Raw genomic sequence first — 20,638 nt, 5'->3', positions numbered from 1 at the left:
TTTTTGTGGTTGTAACTACCTATCTGATGAATTGTTATGAAGCGTGTTATGAAAATTGTAAAGTATATTGTAAATTTTTGCATTATTCTATAACGTAATTTATATCCTAGAGTCTTAGAATTTTAAATATCCGTTTTGGGTATTGTACAGAGTGCGAACTCAATTTTGCATATACCTAATGTAATAAAATTTTCCATCAATTTCGGCTGTATAAGAATTTCAGCACCGTTATTAGGGTATAGTAACTGTTTCAGATATACTAGCAGAATTCATTTCATATTGCTGATTCTTCTTAAGGAAGAAATGTGATAATAATCGCCTTTGATGAACCTGCTAAGTATTGTTCGAATGTCCGCCTTATTCGAAAACAGGCGAATATTATAGATACGTGCTTCAATGTTATTTAAATATATGAAAGACTTTAAGAGAGATCATAAGCGAATGAAGTTCTGTGTCAATTCGATAACGAATTCCAATATAACCTATAATTTTATATGATTGCCATAACAGGACATGGCCTGACGCATTCTTGCTATACAAATACATGCTATCTTAATGTGGGTTAAGGCTTTTACTGGAAGTAGGTATGTGTTTTCAATGTTACGATAGTAAAATGTCTCAATTCCGCGATAATTTGAGTCTAAAATCATATGTTACGATTTTCCTCTCAGAAGAGCAGTGAAGAAGATAATCAAACATTGTTCTTGATTTCATCAAGAGCTTTGATATAGATTTTGTTACTTGTCCATAATCAAAACGGTAATATAATACTATGTACACTAATAATGCTTGCCAGTGAATGCTGTAACCAGATACCTTAGAGTACAAGGGCATTTCTCAACAACGTACATGTAACCCAAAGCTCATTATAATCAGTGTCAAATTTGACATCAACACCATCATTACCATCTTGTCATTAATACTTCTACTGCGTGAAATGTTTTTCAACTTAGGCATGCCCTACAGTCGAAACAGCATGACGTATTTAAACATGTGAGGTGTCGTTGGATTTGTCTAAATTGTGGGTGTGACTATAGGCTATATTTATGAGTTTTATTCGAGAGTTAGCTTCCTGCTTGAAAGGTAGAAGACTTTTGGAAATAATTAGTCGCTGTTGTAGAGATCTATTTTATTTTGTTGGAGCACAATGGTATCCGGACTTACACTAGTTGATTTAATATGTTACAATATAGATTTCAGTATGCGATTGTAACGTCCATTGCTAACATTGTGGGCAAGTATTTATTTGTATTGGGTCATTGCACTCTGATATGTTCGGTTTAAAATATACACTGAAGTTTACTTACACTACAATTTGTTGCAGTCGATTTAGAAATAGAACGCAGGTGAGTTTCTATAAGCAGCGGTGGCCTAGGGAGTGCGAGGTACGAATTCCAGGCAGATTCTCTTATTTTTTTTTAATTTGCTTAAACGGTGGGAAGTGACCTAAGAGGTCTAGAGGGAAAAAAAGGCTATCAATCAGCACTTGGTCAACGAATGGATGGCTTAAACCCTGTCCCTATGATTCGACAGACCCCCGACTAAGGGGCCGAGTATCTAACCACTATTCTTACAGTGCCTACAAACAAATTGTAACTCTTCATAATATTAGTAATAAGTGATAAAGTATTTTGAAAGTAACTTCAATTTTTATACGGCAGAGCCCAAAGCCCAGAGCCTAAATGCTAGTATCATAACATAAGGATTCAGTAATTTAATTATATTTTTGTAAAAATATTACGGTATTTAAAAAGGATAACATTTACAAATACCAACCATGCCATTGTAACTAAATATCAGCGAGCAAATAGTTTTGTATTGTTTACGTTTATTTAGTACCAGATTGAAAATCCATTTCATATTTGTTTAATGTCTATATTTGTATGTTTTGAATGTTCATATATCGTCTAATAAATTAAGCACTTAACTAATGAACTGATTAGCTATTGAGTCTGTAACGCCTGTGATATACCGGTGCGTAAAAGCTTCATTGGTATTAATTAAATTAATTGATTTAAATTTGTTCAATCGGGCAATCGTTTCCCGGGTTAATGTTCTAATTAAAAGAAATATTCCTGAAAAATATCAGATGATTTTATTGTTTTTTACAACTTTTAAATATCCTACACTCTGTAATGAACCTACAAAGAATCTAAATTTGATCATTTTCATCTTGTCTACCAAAACAAGACAGTATCTTACTATCTATACCTCTACCTATGATTTCTATAAACCAAGACATAATATAAAGTCTTTCTCGATTTACATTATTTGTATGTAACGTTTAATTATTTATTTACATTTTTTTTAAATTGGGGGAAAATATAAACATTAATAATGCATTAAACTCATCATCATCAACCCATTACTGTCCCACTGCTGAGCACGGGTCTCCGCTCATAATGAGAAGGATTGGGCCATAGTCCACCGCGCTGGCCAAGTGCGTATTGGTAGACTTCACATACATTTGAGATTTTTTTTTATAAATCTCTCAGGTATGCAGGTTTTCTCATGATGTTTTGATGATGTTATGATGGATGTTTTCCTTCACTATTTAGGAAGTGATCATTTATTTCTAATACGCACATAACTTTGAAAAATCAGAGGTGCGTGCCCGGGATTTAAACCTCGGACCCCTTGATCGAGGGACCGAGTTTCTTTACCACTAGGCTATCACTGCATTAAACTAAAATTATGAAACCCTAGAGGTAAATTACATTTAATGTTTTGAAGTTTTAAGTTACGCTTGTTTTAACGTCAAACGGAAATACATGAGTAAGCTTTTGTGTCAGAGTTGGAATGTTTTTGAAGATGACTGAAGTCTAATAACTCGAACTGTTGCTCATACTGATTACCTGTACACAAGTGTGTTAGAGCACAGGTGCCGTCAAAGGAACGGAACTGTGGATGGCAGGACGCTGCGAGCGCCACGCCCGATGCTTGCGACCTTTATAACGTCCGGTGATAAGGTCAAATAAATAACTATTTTTGTTAAGAATCAAGTAGCTAACGTTGATGCAAGTTCTTCACAATTTTTTTTAAACTATAAGAGTCAAGTAAGCCGAACTTTTGCTCATCCTGATTACCTATACACAAGTGTAATAGAAATAGGTTGATAGGTCACGTTTAGAAAGAGCACGGGTGCCGTCAAAGGAACGGAACTGTGGATGGCAGGACACTGCGAGCGCCGCGCCCGATGCTTGCGACCTTGTGACGTTCGGTGATAAGGTCAAATAAATAACTATTTTTGTTAAGACTCAAGTAGCTAACGTTGATGCAAGTTATTCACAATTTTTTGAAGATACAAGAGTCTAGTAAGCCGAACCTTTGCTCACACTGATTAGCTGTATACAAAAGTAAAAGAAATAGGTTGATAGGTCACGTTTAGCAAGAGCACGGGGCCGTAAAAGGAACGGAAGAACGGAACTGTGGATGGCAGGACGCTGCGAACGCCGCGCCCGATGCTTGCGACCTTTGTGACGTTCGGTGATAAGGTCAAAGAAATAAATAACTATTTCAATACTCCATACTCAATACTTTATTGCAATCATGGTTTTACAATTGTTCTATAAAAATCATTTTCAATTCTAGTAACACATGAACCCACAATGGGTGTAGCAATGAATATGAGAGCGGCCGATTTATATTAACAATTAAATATTGATATCAGATTTACAACATTATTTAATTTAATTAGTATTTATTTCTTTGTAATTATTATTATTATTTGTTTTTTGTTCTAAATATTCGCTTAATTTGTAATATGCATTTTTATTACGTATTCCTTTAGGTTGGCGTATAACTCCTTGTCGTTTTTGGTTGATCTTATTTTTCCTGGCAATTTATTATAAATTTTTACACACATGAAATTGGGACCAGTGCTATAAATTTTAAGTTTGGCAGTTGGTAATAATAATTTGTCTTTATTCAAGATCGAAGTAGCTAACCATCATGCAGTCCAACCTAATAGTATGTAGTCACTGCAGTCTGCACATCTATAACCGACTCTCTGTAGATCAAGAGACCTACCTGCAGCCGATCACAGATACATTGACACTCTTTAGGACAAGATGGTTGCCTTATATAAGTCAGTCGGTTACCATTCCGCTGTAAACTGTAGAAGAAGATGTTGCCTCCTCGTACCATACTGACTCTAGCATACTCCGCATTATGTTTCAAGATGCTTATGTGAGGTCCATTTCTGCATTTATTGATGAAAAGTTATAAGACGATCAGAATTATGATCGACTGAATAACAGAAACAATTTAAACATAAAACACTTTGAACGAGTGATTAATATATTTAGACGTTCTTTTAATTTAACGCTGTAAGTCAAGAAGCCGGTAAAACAGTAGTGTAGATGTCACTCACTAACTTATTTTTGTATATCTTTTTATAGAAAGAACAAACATGACTCGCTTCACGAAAAATGGAACGTTTTGAAATGAAAAATTTGAAAAAGCTGCCAGTACCCTTAGTATGAGTTTTTACTTTGTTTTCAAAAATGACTGTTTTGGTATTTGTTTATGTATTTGCCCATACATTTCCAATCAGTACACCTAGCGGATTGTATCAAAACTGACTGGAAATATATGGGAAATGCGTAAACAAAAACAAAAGCAATCATTTTTTGTCAAAACGTAAAAACTCAACGAAGGGTACGATTATCGACCTATAATTGACCAACGGTATGAAACATTTATCAAATAATTATATCAAACTGTCCGAAGTGTTCTAAAAGATGCAATCGTAATCTGAGTTACAATAACAATTAATAAGGCGGGGTACAGTGACAAATAATAGCAGCGACACCTATTTTACGTGTCCTACTTTTGATCGCTTAATAAAACCGAGCTGAATAGAATACTGTGACAAATAGCTGTGATTGATGGTTCAAACTGTTTGCCTATTTCGTCTCGGGCAGTTAAACTGCCACACCTTGTCTTTGGACAATATATTGTATGCCAATCACAGTGCACGCACGGAAATGTGCACATTATAATGTTTGCCCTTTCTGTATTTGTGCCGACAATTCTATGTGTGGCCAGATTTGTTACGCACCCAAATGTGGTTGCGTTTTGAGGGCAATTTAAAGGCGTTTGTGTGTAGTGGTACTGAATGCTCTAGTTTCATATTGACAACAAAAGCTTTACTTTAGATGCGACAAGCCATGAAAGTTGATGTTTTTATTATTCACTAATACAAAATTATTGTGTTGACCAAGAAAATGCACGTGTCGTGCATGCATATGTGAATATGCGTAGTTGGTATTATTGTTTTAGGGTTCTATAACGAATTGGAAAACCCTTAAAAATCGTTTTGTACGTCTGTCTATCTTTTTATGTTCTCTCTGAAATATACGAAAATTTTAAAGAAGGTTTATCTCGAAAAATAATTTACTCGTAATAAGTGAGATAGTTTAATATTACATTACAATTTGAATATTTTATTAGGTGCGGTCTTTCCGATAAGCCTATGGAATTTCGCTTGTGTTGGCGTACATCACGGGATATATAGGTAAGAGTAAAAGCAATACTCTGATATTCCTAATTGATCCATTTGTGAACAATGAAGAATACAATAAACCTGTGTAACGTATCACAGGGATAGTATACCAGAGATAGACAGTTAGTTACAATTAATTGCAAGGTTATTTATTTACCGCAGTCACCATGTTGCATAGCAAATCGGGAAGACTCCGACACAAGTTCAATTATGCTATGCCATGTCCAGCCACTTGCAAAGAAAAGGATAAATTGAATTAGGAATCTCTTATTTAGGTTTTTGAAGCCTAACAAAAATATTGACACATTTTAAAAATTCCATTCAAAGCTACGCACGGAACCTTCACGATTCGTCATCGTGTGATCATAGCCGTGTTTCCCAAACGGAAACACCACGTCACGTTCAATAACTTCGATTTCGTACTCTATTTTGTGTGACCGTCGATGGTCACAGGACGATGCGGCCGGTGCTCACTCCGTGTCGTAATCGATGCACAAAGCGGGTATTTTATTGTGATTTCTATACAGAAAGTGGCATTGTGAGCGAGCCCTGTCACAGTTGCCCGCGAGCTCTGTGATCAACTTCACACGTGATATTAGGTAACGTTTTTCCATATTCTGTAATTTCCATAGCGATGGAGAACGAATGTGGATAGCAAGTGCTTAAAGAATTCTTAACTACGTTACAGAGATACGAGTATAGACAGATAGTGCAACATCTTTTTAGAGATTCTCTGTCAGATTCCATTCTTGAAATGTTTCATTTGACTATTCTTCCAAAACTGGCGGTTCCAACAATAAACTGAACTGACTGTGATCGGTAAGTGAGTTCGCAATAATATGTGTTCGGATTTATATGTAAAATCGTATTCAAATATATGTTAATTATCCTGGTAAGATAAATCGAATGAAATTATGAGGAACGTATGTTCAAATTGTCAGGAAATTATTATTATTTAGGTGTAAACATATGGGTTAGAACCCATTTCATATACCCCTATTGGACATGAGTCTTTTCCTAAAACTAGGAGAAGTCTAGATCCCAAGCCCTTATATTGATGCAATGCAGATAAATGAAGGAAGGTATAGGGCCCACACATTTGGATAAGGCCACCCTAAAATTTTAATGATTGCAATACAATGAGAACAACCCGGACCCACTAGAATTAATTAATTATTTAATATGTAGAGGAATTGCAAATTACCATTTATATCACAGAAAGCAAGCAGCTTTACAGTTGCAAATAAGTTTTATTAAAGTGTTTTATATTAAATTCAATTTAGGTAAGTACTTTTTCTAAACTATAAAAGGTTTATTCGAAACGTTGGCAATACCTACGTTTCATAGGGGTTTCTACGTAAACTTCGGCAACCACTAAGGATCCTTAAATAAAGTAATTGAGACGCTTTGTGATGCTACTGTTATCAGTCATCGCCTATGCATTTTTGTTTCCTGCTGGGCACAGGGGGGTTACTACCATTTCTTAACACAATATTGTTTTAATCATACTTTTACTTTTTTTGCAGGAAATTTAACTTTTTAAGCAAAATATGACAATTTCAGTTGGTTTTATACAATGGATAAGCGAAAAATTAATAAGGGTTTAAGTTTGCTCAACTGTATGTGACGGAATATTTTACTGTTTTAAAGAGGAAATAAAACTTTCCTGAACTATGATGGTTTTTAAAAGATGGTGGTAGGCCCCCAGGTCCCTTATACGAATTTATATGTAGAAGCTTTAAATGAAACAGTTTAGTTATAAGCTTTGCTATACCTAATAGGTTAAAATAATCGTACAAACGTATTTCATATTTTACCCATACATACCATACAAATGTATTAGTCTGTTTAAGCACACGACAAAAAAATTGGTAGATCTTGGGTTTGTTAAAAAACGACAACTATGAATTAAGATGTAAACAGTCATTTATGCATACGATTTTATCATTTACGTACTTCATATCTAAGGTAAACGTTATTACTTTGAAATTAATGACAGATGCTACGAATTTACAAACTTCTGTCGATTTTTACAGCAAAACAGTACGATCTCTGTCGGCTTGATATCATCTCAAACGAAGTGAGAAGTGCTATCTCGTTACCCTGTCTCCGCTATTGTAGGTACTCGTAAAATAAACTCATTTTACTCACAGCTTTGTGAAGAGCCATCCAGCATCGATTAAGTTATTGACTTGTATTAGAATTCCACTTCGAATCCGTTTTAATTAAGACTTCAGTTTGTTCAGCAGTAAATACGCAGAAATGTTCTTGTTTCATATTGTTTTGTATTAAAGTTGTTTTAAAGATTCTAGACTTGAAATTTAAGCATTTCGTTATATATTTTGTATTTATTAAACGAAGTGTCGTGTTTAAATATTCTTTAGTCTTCTTTAAAAATATTCTTTAAAATAGAGGAGCACACGTACTTTAAGTCCAGTTAATGTGGCCACTGTCGCACATGGACATGTATGATCAAAATCAAATAGGATTCCTGATTTCAGACCCCTGATTTAGAACGTGTCATCTCTAATACCACATTCTTCAAACAATTCTTCAAGATAACAGAAGCGCTTAACACTATTGTTATAAGGCAGAAATAGGCTTGGTATGGTAGGTAGTCAGTATTTTGCTCTAAAATACGTAAGATTTTCTTAATCTTTTGAATTATTTAATATTATTTAACTTTATTAACAAACTATATAACGAGGCATATAAAACAAAAAAATATAAATTAATTCGCCACCTTTATTTTTCATCAATAAATTGAAATTATTCTAACGAGATCGTGTTACATTTTAGTCCCTAGATAGTTAATTCTGAAATTTAATCAAGTTTCCATGTAAACTCTATACTTTGCAGTTACTTTAACGTCAGTTATTTTCTGAAATATTACTTTACAACAACAATAGCAATTAACAATTAAATTCAGTACTCTTTTACAATCTCGGTCTCATCGGATTTATTTTACGTAAATGTGCTCATAAGTTTAAATCGGATAAAAGAGGTGTAAATATCCATTAAACCCGGCCGGATATCCCCACAATGTTAATGGATTTCAGTGTAATGTCCTCGACCTACTAATAAAATGGCTCAGTTCGATAAGCTTCTTTAATTGTCCGAACCTCAAAGATATCCCTTTATTACATTAATTTATGGGTGTTAATTGTGAATGCAGATAAACCTTCTTGTAGAGAGTAGTGTCTTTCATAATTTGGTATGTCTTGGACAAATAGTTTGCGAAACGTTTTGAAATTTCTGATTACATAATCAGATCAGGTTCCGTTTCAAAGTCGTTTTACCGAATACATGTAATCTTACGAAATAAACATTATAACCTCTTATTTAACGCTGCAAAGATAGTAACTTTTTATTATCAGATATAGAAAACGTGCATGCAGTCCATCTGATAAGGGCTTACTGCCGCCCATGGACATCTGAGGGTAAGTGGCTACCGTCGTCATGGACATTTGTAATCAACCTTATTCAAGATTATAGTCCAGACGTCTGACACAGACCTTGCCTTGCTACTAAGTTGTAACCTCATAAATGTGATTTTAGATTCACATGATCTATATAACTAACAGTTTATAAACCAACAGTTCAAAAGATGTGCCGTAGACAAAAGTTTGATCTTAAATGTCAGCCGTAAATAAGATTAAGGAGATAACTGTGCCAAATCATGACCCGTATTCGTCTTCCCGGTTACCGTCACCTGTTCTACGTAGATCGCACTAGTATTAACTGCACCACTCGAACCGACTGCAAGTCCTCGCGTGCACAACAATCCCTTTATAAACAATCACGTTCAGTGTGATCTATTCTTAGATTAATCGGAAACATAATGATCTAAATTAAACCACAGCTGTGCTCGGTCGATAGCTGCGTTAGCAAAACGTTCAGGAAGCGAAGCAAGATTGGTTTTAATTCGATCTCTCGAATGATATTTTGTAATCGTATCGCCGCGCGGACTTCGAGAGCATGGTAAGTGATTTCATGCTTCTTGGAATTCGTTGGCCGTGGTTTAAGCTTCGTGTTTGTGTTGTGAGCACGGATCGATTGGTTACTTAATGACTGATTGGGCTTAGGTTTCATGTTTTGAAATGTTTTCGTTTTGTATATGTTAAATATAACGGCTGGATCGTTTTCTACACAAAGTATCGTTTTACTCATAGCTGTCATTAATTCGGCATATATGTCTTAATAACAGCATTGGTTTTGTTATGGAATTATGTTTGTTTACAAACTTATATTTAATCGATTATATTCAATCGATTAAATTGAAATTCATCCACGTTTGACAATGTATGATTGACTTAGTGACGTCATACAAAACCAATATGGTAGATAATGGGCGAAGCAATTATTTTAGAGCTTTCCCGTGTTATGGAAATATGGTATCAAATAAAAGGGATTATTAAGAAGAATACGAAAAAGGCTGATTTATTTTACTTTATATATACTAGCTGACCCGGCAAACGTTGTGTTGCCATATAAATAAAAAAATGTTAAGGGTGAACAACCCTTATTACTTAGGGGTATGAAAAATAGATAGTAGCCGATTCTCAGACCTACTGAATATGCATATAAAATTTGGTGAACATCGGTGAAGCCGTTTCGGAGGAGTACGGTAACTAACATTACACGTGTAAATTTGATAGGAAAATTTATAAGAAATATACTCACTACGATTCCCACTAAATTCGGAAAATATAGAGTTTTTTATGCACACTTCAAAACTCTTTTTACACTCAAAACCTCTTGATTTAATATTTGATTCAACATATGTTCGAAAATAACTCAATGATAACAAAATATTTTTTTCAATTCGATCGCAGCGCCAACTGTTGCGAAAAACTATCATTAAAATAGATTATTATTTAATATTTGAAACTGCGATGGTAGCGAAGTCTGTCGAATCCAATTTGAAACATTCCAAAATCAACAACTACTTACGAATTAAAAATTAATTAAAAAAACCTTTTTCCACGGACTAAATTGTGAATCTAAACCATTCTCAAGTGCCCTTGAACACACAACAAATTTCATCAAAATCAGTCCAGTCGTGTAGGAGGAGTTCAGTGACATTAACACACGCACATAAGAAATATATATATAGATATAAAGATTTATTATTATAATATTGCATCCTCGATTGAATCTAAGTAAAACATCGCACAAGTGCGACGAGTCGGGCAAGGAATAATTTATTGTTTGCGAACAAATAACTTCACGTTTGTATTGCTGCGACTTTTTCTTGTCTCCGTTTTACGTCTTATTAGAGCAAACTGTCTCTTCATAAGATTTTACGTTGACAGAAACTGGAAAAGATCTTTTATTTTTCTTGAAGAAAATGAGACGCAACGTAACTGTTTCTGTGTCCTTTTGTCTTTGGTTTTCACTCACACTATCATATCGAAGTTACATAAGGTCAAATAATATGAATAGTGACGTCACTTCAAATATTTTATGTATGTATAGTACCCTGCGTGGTAGTTTAAAGATGGTAGAACTCTCTGGTTTGACTCCAGCGGCATCACCGACTCCTATATTTTTACTTAATAACAGCAATATTGAGCGCTGCTGTGTTTTAGTTTGAAGAGTTTGGTAAGGGTAAGACATACTTTTTCGAGACATTCCAGCTAAGTCCTCAGAGGTAGCGGCGCACCTGTGACCGACTTCAAATGGGAATCTGGTCTTGTCTGGGGTTGATTGCAGACATCCATGGGTGGCAGTAGCCGTACTACTTCTATATTATATAAAAACTAGTTATTGCCTGCGGCTTCGCCTGCGTTTAAAACAAAATAGTTTGACATACTAACATACATACAACTGAAAGTTCGTACCTTCATTGGAATGATAGTGGCGCCATCTGGCGAAAATTGGTCGTACCAACTCTGAAACCTTCGTGGGCTCATGGACAACAACTTTGCTAAATATCATCACTTTATCAAATGCATAGTTTACGATTCAATCCTTACTAATAACGATTAAAATAATCGATTGTTTTGGTCCAAAAGATTGATTCTCCGATTAATTGATCATAGATCGCCATCCCTAGTTCCCGTGGGATTTCCGGGATAAAAACTATCCCATGTCCTTTCTCGGGTCTCAGACTATCTTTGTACAAAATTTCATTAAAATCGGTTCAGTGGTTTAGGCGTGAAGAAGATACATTCAGACAGACAGACAGAGTTACTTTCGGATTTATAATATTAGTAAGGAATAGTAAGGTTTAAAACGTAATATAACGTAGGTGCATGGAGGTGTATCAATTTAGATGCTGCAGTGGCTGGTTAATTGATATTGCAGATATAATCATGCTCGTTACTTCTGTTATATGAGAAAAGCTCTTATTCATAATATTGCTTAAATAAATTTATTTAATAACCAATATTTCAATAATTTCAACCAATATAAAACCCGACTAACCACAGACGCAAAATTATTCATTTATACCAATCAAAATATTTTTGCGGTATATGCCTGGTGAGGTCATCATATATTGAATTGTGTATTGTTAACTATATCACGTGAAATTATTTTAATGTTTTGATTTATAATAATCGTACAAGCTAGATGTGGAAGAATATACGTTTTTAATACACTGCATATTATAAGTTCTAATCTGGTAGTAGTTTATTGTAACTGACAATTTGTAAGTGCCGCCGTTGGCCTGTACAAAATAAATATATTTCATTTCCTTATTTCATTTATTTAACTAAACAATTATTGAGTTAGAATCGCGCTATGAATTGAAATCTATTAACTTTTTAGATGTATAAAGACAATAAAAATTTGTTTCAATTGTGAATGGAAATGCATGTAAACATTTAATCGTCGTGGACGTAATATAACGGAATTGTCAATAGAAATAAACATAAAAGCCGTTAATGAACGTAATTGACAGAGAGCGCGCTTTCACACAAATGCTACAGATTTCATTGCAATCTGTTAAATCTGTAATAAGAGAGCTTGTAGAGAAATTGTTCGCTGCCTGTAAAATGTGATTCTTTATGAAAGAGTTACGGCAAAAGAAATACTGGATACAGGATACAGCGTCCTATCGCGGCACGTTGCGTTGTCGTCGAAATCTACGACGCGCATTATAAAAAAAATTCGACGTCGTAATTTTGGTGATGCAAACTTGCTAATTTCCAAAGTGAATTCCATGATTCAAGATAATAGTGATTATATCCATTTATTTTCATGAATCACAATGTGCGACGATGCGACGCTGTATCGTTTGTGTTTTAGCCCTTAGTACAAGGCTTGTTTGCGCTTTTGTTTGCCTTAGTATAGGCAAAAACACATGTGCTCGAGATGTTACAACTTGGTTGTTAGAGATAGCATCTCAAGTGTAAACGACCTTAACTAAACAGCTTCAGGTATATTTGAGTTGAAGATGGAATTACCCCTACGTCAGTAGGATAATATATCTATGGAATTACCTACATTAGTACATCTGCATAAATATACATTCTGACAATGACTTATCCGTTATCTTTAATCTCAGAATTTTAATTAGTAAACTAAAACACTATCAATCCTTTTTTATTCCCGCTAGTGATCAATTGCGAAAATTAGGGGGTTTACGGGTTGATAAAATTTGAGATGTTCATTTGCCGAATTTATTATTTACCTTTAGGCACATTTCCATTGCTGTTTAACTATCATAATACGAAACGAATAGATGTATAGTAACATTATTAAAATAATACAGCAATGTTCTCTGTGCAGGGGAGGCACAGCCGGGCGAGGTGATCGTTACGAAGCCGCCAGTGCGGTCGCCGAGCGCGCCCGCATCCAAACGTAAGTATTATTCGCTATTCATTGTTCGTGGTTCCAACCATTGTTTTGTTATTCGGATAGTGTAGATACCTAGTAATTTCCTAGAATAGCTATTCCACAGCTGCTCCCTACTGAATTTTCCCTTGAAAGAAGTAATGTGACAATATTAACAGCGGGATTGGGTGCCAGAAAAAGAAAAATGTGCTGAGAATTAGGCTTCAGTTTTTTTGCCCTGTCGCTACATGTTGCCTTCAGAAATACATTAGGGCATGGTTTGATGGCATGCATGATCGGTATTACAGGATCCGGTATCTCAAATAATTCCTTTCAAAGAAATGAGATTAAAGGCATAGAGCGTATATTTTCAAGATTTTCATTTAAAACACTATTGGCATAATGATATTTGGGTTAAATTATTTCACAATAACTTATTACCGGTAGTATGTCGTGGATGATACTTTTCACTCTCCAGGATTGTAACCCTGACGTATTTTTTTTCGAATATTTCACACATTACTATAAATACACAGCACACATTGTTATTATATGACATTCTAATTATACCACTTATTATGCACTGGAGGCAAATAAGAAATTATTTGGTATACGTGTTGTAAATAAATATGATCGTAAATATGCAAATCCTCGCACCTTGCCAACTCGCGAGCTATTTATGTAACGTAAACATTGTTGAAATAATGGTATTATATGCATTACAACCTATCAAAACATACATATTTCATAGCGATTTCATTATCAGGTTCATATTGATTTCTCTGTAGAAAATCAGGTTATGTTTAACAAACTTTTTTGAATATGAAGTGGTGGCGTTCTGAATTTAAAGAAATAAAAATTAATTATCATTAATGAGGCAAGTTAAGAGGTATCTATAATGTTCTTAAAGGTGTGTGAGGTCTACCATCTCGCAATTCGCCAGCGTCGTGGTCTATGGTCATATTCTTCCCCCTATGTAGTAAGAAGGCGAGGACCGTAGAGTTGACAACTATGTATCATGTATGCGATCTCTAACATTTTGTATTTTAAATGAATAAAACTATCTACCTACTTAATAGCCTGGCTTGCTACTTATTAGCTCAAAAAGGAATAATTGGTGACTTGAGTACCCTCAACGAGGTACCATTATACTATTATGCAGATACAGGATAAATACTTAAACTCATCGCTAACATAATCTCACCACTGCAAGTCCTGACTCGAACCCAGGACCCTTTGTATAGCAGACTGATACAGTGACCTCCATACCACGCAGGTCGTCAAAGTCATTGTCTGAATCGAAGAATGTTATTTACATTTGAGAACGTCTAAAAATATGTACCTATTAGTTTCTTGAAAAATCTACGGAATATTCAAGTGCAAGTTTACAAGACTAATGTTGTTGTTGGCGTCAGTTTTAGCCGATCAACAAATACATAAAATTGGCTCGTTTGTCTGTTATTTTACTGCAGTTTCTAAGTCAAAATCCAATGTTTATTTATCATGATACTAAAATAGAAAAAAATGCACGTATTTTCCGAAAATGTTTGTATTTCGAAAACTCCTTTGAAAACTAACGTACACTTCGCGATCTAACGAATCAATCAGGCGATTGGCGCGCATTTCATTCAATAATGGAGGAGTTATAAAAAATTTATAGGGCCTGTATGTAAAAAATATTTTTAAAACGGAAAACCAATTTTTAAAAATTGCGTCACGAATTCAAAATATCATGTTTATTCATCACCTCATATGCTAAAATCCGCCGTTTGAGCTGCAGGGAGTGCCGAAGAATGAGACACATACATACGCTTGCAAAACATTACCCTCCGCAGGAGGGACAGCAACTCTGCTGTAGTGCACGCAGGCGGCGACAAGCGGAAAAGTTAATCTATATATATATTAAAACGAATGTTTGTCTATATGTCCTTTATAGAATCATAAACTATGCATTTGATCTTGTGATGATCTTTAGCAAAGTTGTTGTGCATGAGCCCACGAAGGTTTCTGAGTTGCTACAACCAATTTCCGACAGATGGCGCCACTGTCATTCCAATGAAGGAACAAATGTTTAGTTATATTTATGTCATGTTATTTCTTTCAAATCGCGGGCGAAGTCGCGGGCAGTACTAATAGGATATAAAACACGATGCAATGACGCAACATCGTTCATTCAGCGGGAAATGACGGTCAGTGCGAATACGAATTATAAAATGTATCGTAAAACGTAATCGAGTATTCTTAGACATTATTACATGTTTGTTCTTGGGCAATTCTTATTGCGAAACTCAATGTCGTGACCCAAATTAGAACGGATAAAATATTTCAAGCCATATCTTATTTACGGGTCGCATACGAATATTCGCTAACCTTTATAATATAATTCAGTAGATTGAAGGTTGTAGAACCCTTTGTGGTTCGACTCCGGCGGCACCACCGCCACACCTATTTCTACCTAATAACAGCAGCGTTAGGCGCTGCTGTGTTCCGTTTTGATGGGTGTGGTAAGGGAGACAGACTTTTCCGAGGCGTTCCACTCCAGGCTACTCCTATATTATAAAAAAAATATCTATCACATTTGAGTGTATGTATGTTTGTAATTCGATTATGGTAATCACTACTCTTACTTGCAAAGATGTATTCGTTAGTACTCTAGCATACTAGTCGTAATAAATATGTGACAATTTTAAACAAAATATTCAGCCATATTGTAAACATTGAGGCCATACCAATCAATGAGGTGTTGCAATAGAAAGCTTTCTAGGTACATCCATTCTCACCACAGGGTTCCCTGTGTCCTGGGTGCCATGTACAGGCATAAAGACGAGTACTTACATACACAATAAACGAATAAATTAAAATGTATGTAACGCTAATGAGGATTTCAATCCAAACCTCTGCAAGTCTAACAGGTTGGGATATAAATAAATAAATAAACGCTTTCTACACTCACAGCCCCACACTAGGATTCCCTGTGTCGTGGGTGCCATGGACACACACATAGACAAATACACAAACACCCAGACCCAGGAACAGAAATCTAAATTCATCATTTAGATAACTGTCTGGCCGGGGATCGAACCCGGGACACTTTGCCCGTCAGACCGGTATGGTGACCGTGCTTCGCCACGCGGGTCGTCAAATTTACATTAATGGTGTTTAATTTGTACAAATGTCCTTACTATAAACAAAATTTTATTAAGCTGATATATAATAAGAGCGCGTTACCTAATTCCGTTAAATACATTATAATTATATCAAAAATCATCTCATTTATATGTTCTTGACCCAGTTTACGAAAGATAAACTAGAGCAAGCTGCAATTGGGCTATCCGGCAGTTGTAGGCTCTACATAACCCCAGAACAGTAACGTAAATCTACACACAGCTTGCAACTGCAATAAAACGTGTAATTGCTTTTTCGTTGCATATAATTATGACTTTGTCGTATAAAATAATTAATATTACCTTTATTTATGTCAGCGATCATCTTGTTAACTTGGAAACTAGTTTAGTAGTACCTAACTGTTGTGTTTCATGTAGTTTTCGAATACGAATTGCGAATATTTTATCCACGAAGATATGGATATCAAAAGAAAGGTTTTTTGAATACAATACTGACAACATTACCGACAAATAGATTGTCTAATTAAAAGTTCCTATTTGTATACTATGTGACTTTCTTAAATAAATAAATCTTTCACTTCGTTGTATACCTACTACGATGTTATTTCCAGTCACGGTTTTAAAAATGAATCATGCATAACACGTTAATGCAAATCTCATCCGAATCCGATCACAGTTCTTGCGTGATAGAATAATAAACAAAGAACGTACTCGTACGTACACGGATCTCTAAATTTACATTCGGGGATTTTTTGTCACGCGTGTATACTCGCTGCTCTTCGCAACACGCGTGTCTGCTGTATACATGACAGTACTCTTAGTATCAGTTTTTATATTTTTACAAAAATTACTCTTTTTGTATTTGTTTACGTATTTGCATTTCCAATCAGCGCCCCTAGCGGTCTGTATCAGAACTGGTATCAGTTCATGTATATGTTGTACAGTATATCAGTATACATACAGTTGTATCAGAACTGAACTGATACATGATGAAAATGTATGGGAAACACGTAAACAAATACAAAAAACACTTATTTTTGTTAAAACGTAAAATCTCATACTAAGTGTACAGGAAAAGTATCTATGAAACGATAAATTCAATCGGTACGGCATGCGGACAAAATTTTCACGCAGGCATTCGCGTGAAGGAAAAGGCCCTTCGAGTTTTTTCCCGCATCAATCCCTTTGTACAAGATGTTTTTACGATGAGAAAACGTACACGCCTTCAGAGTTCATAAAAAAAAATTGTTGAAGGTGGGTGCACTGTGCAGTCTATCATTTTGCCAGTGTAGTGGACTCTGGCCTAAACTCTTCTCACTGAGAGGAGACTCATGCTCAGCAGTGGGACAGAAATAGCCTCATGACTACCAGATTTTTCCGAGACAAAAGTATCATGCCAAATGTGCCAAATTATAATGAGTTGAGACATTTTTAGTTTAGTCCAGGTTTTTAGACAAACAAAACTTAATTAGAAAACCTTTTTTGGTAGTACAGACAGACTAAAAGTTTTTTTCAGAAGTTTTTATAAATAAAAAGTTTAGTTGTAGGCTTCTCGGGAGCTCTCGTGGTGAAAGTTTCCTTTTATTTTAAAGTTACGAAAGTAATTTTGAATTCGAACAGAAGCTTAGTTTCGTAGTATACCCAGTGGGTATATGAAAAACGTGTGATAGTTGATGTTAAGTTATCTATAAAAATAAGGTTTGTGTGATGAAACCAATCTTAAGCTTTCGTCTTTCGATATTGTAATGTATATTTCTGCCTTATAACGGCAATGTTAAGCACTGATGTGTTCTACTTTGAAGGATATGATAAGGGAGACATACTTTTCCGAGGCATTCCCACTTAGGCCTCAGGGGTAGCAACGCATCCGTGGTCGATCTCAGGTATGACTCTTATCCTATCTGGGTTTGATTTTAGATGCCCATGGTCGGCAGCTGCCACTTGCTATCAGGTAGACTAAATTCTCATTTTCTATTTCTATATTAAAATATGGTAAAACGTTAAGTGTTTCGCTCAACCCAACTAAATACATGAACAAGCTGTTAGTAGAATAGTTACATAGATAGGTGTAAGGGCATTAGCAAGTGAGATCAGTTGATTGTGATGCGACCGGCCGCCCTCGGTCGGTCAAATTAAATCGGAGTGAAAACAACTGTATTGTCTGGCTTTTTGTCTCTTCTTGCATAAATACCTATAGTTTGTATCAAATTAATTGATTCAGTTTATAAATATGACGCCTTAATAGTATGTCAAAATTCGGAGACATTTAGAGTTGGGACATCCTCTAAGTGAAGAATTTTTTTGATAAAATCAATGAGCAGTGAGAATTAATGGTTTTAAAACGAAAATATTCCTTGTACATTGTACAGTCATGTTACATAATACATTTTTGTATTGATATAACAACCTATAATTGACTTAGACTTAGAAAAAAAAAACAATTATAACAATAATAGCGTATTTTTAATTGAATGGGCAGTGTATTAATAAATTCGTCAATATATTTCCTTGAATCGGAACACAATTGTTTTAATAATAATTAGATTGTATCAAAAAAGTACCGTTTTGCACATGATCAATAACAATTACGAAAAAATAAAATTACATTCCACAGGTAATAACAGTCTCCAATTCCATTGTAATTTGTACAAATTTTAGATCCATTTCATTTTTCAACGAAATATATCTGTAGGTACATTATAAAAATAAAGTTAATCCCGACTTACAAGATTTCGGTGAAAAGACTACCTATTTATGTACACTGTAAATTTTATTAATATAGGATTACATATTCATTGTACCCCCTTCAATTGTTCCTTGTTCAATTATATGTCGAGCATTAAGAATATTCGTATTACAAATAACATACGGAAGATATAAAAATAATATTTTTTGATTTTAGTATTTCAATTTTAGCCCTGAACCGATCTAACAATAGGTTATTTTAATATTCGTATTCTATTTAATAACGATATCACTATATCGGTACTAGTCTATCTAACAATAGGTGGGCTATTTTATTATTCATATTCTATCTAGTAACTATATTACTATATAGGTACTTACTAGTTACTGTATCAGTACAGTGTAGTTTAACTCTGGTAATTACTAGGAGGTACATAGATCTACATGTGAAACTGAACTACGCAACCAATTCTACCATATACACGGTTAGATTTCCCAATTACGGGAATACACCTACGCAGCTCTTGTAACCGGTTCACGCTACATATAACTCAAATTCACGGGAGTTCAAGTTTTTTTATAATATAGGAGTAACAGACGAGCATACAATCCACCTGATGATAAATGGCCACTGCCGCCCGTGAACATCCGTATTCAACCCCAGATAGGATTGGATATTCCTACCTGAGGCCGGTTACAGATGCGCCGCTATCTTTAAGGACTAATCTGGAACGTCTCGGAAACGTATCCCTTACCGCACCTTTCAAACCAGACCACAGCAGCGCTTAACACTGCTGTGCTCCGATGACGCCGAAATAGGTGTAGCGGTGGTGCCGCCGGAGTCGAACTACAAAGGGTTCTACCACTACCTTCGAGATTTATAAAGTCAGAGTAGTCAGTGAAGGCGTTATAAAAAACTATGAAACATTGTCCACGCATGCAGTCGACACGTTTACCTTATAACTCTTTGACCGGTTGCCAAAAAAGCCACCAGAGTTATCAGCCGGAGCGTTTTTGGCACAGTGGCTCGGATCTATGCGGCGATTATGTCATGCAATGCGATTTCGAACTGCCGTTCAATTTTCACTTTATCATCACTAATTATGACCGACTGTTAGTTTAACTGTCATCATGAAGGGTTTAGGGTCATAGTTGACGTTGAAAAAATCTGGTAAACTTGTTAAATTTCAGGTAATATTAAGAAGAACTTTCAGGCGAAGAAAAACATCGTAAACCTACACTTACTTACAATGTTTTCCTTTACAAGCAAGCAAGTTTTAATTAATTCCTTATATGCAAATTACGTCTTCAATCTGAAGTGTATTCCTGAGTTTCAAAGCAGACGCAGAAAGCCCTTTATAACGCAAGGCTATACCCTAAATTATTTTTAGAAACCACAAACAAATATCAAAAGACTTTTATTGTCATCCAGAAGTCGGGACGTCCGATCCAGAATGGGATCGGGTTGATATTTCTGGAAGGTCACCCTGCACGGTTGATTTACAATGCTTGTTGCCCAGATCGCATTAACCGCGCGTTT

The 20,638-nt window shown here is 35.1% G+C and overlaps 1 protein-coding gene across 4 annotated transcripts in view; it reads left to right on the top strand.

Annotated features, from left to right (window-relative positions):
* Window positions 1-20,638, top strand: part of CAP (Cbl-associated protein) — a 184,797-nt gene that overhangs the window by 31,328 nt on the left and 132,831 nt on the right. For all 4 annotated transcript variants that reach the window (XM_073083493.1, XM_073083494.1, XM_073083492.1 and 1 more), the window contains one exon: window positions 13,244-13,315. In XM_073083493.1, coding sequence (XP_072939594.1) covers window positions 13,244-13,315 — 72 coding nt within the window. The remainder of the gene's footprint in view (window positions 1-13,243; window positions 13,316-20,638) is intronic.

This window comes from Epargyreus clarus, unplaced genomic scaffold, assembly GCF_041222505.1.
Source record: "Epargyreus clarus isolate Ecla_fem2 unplaced genomic scaffold, WU_Ecla_fem_2.2 ptg000019l, whole genome shotgun sequence".
Taxonomy (NCBI): Eukaryota; Metazoa; Arthropoda; class Insecta; order Lepidoptera; family Hesperiidae; genus Epargyreus; species Epargyreus clarus.
This window is presented reverse-complemented; position numbering and strand designations above follow the sequence as displayed.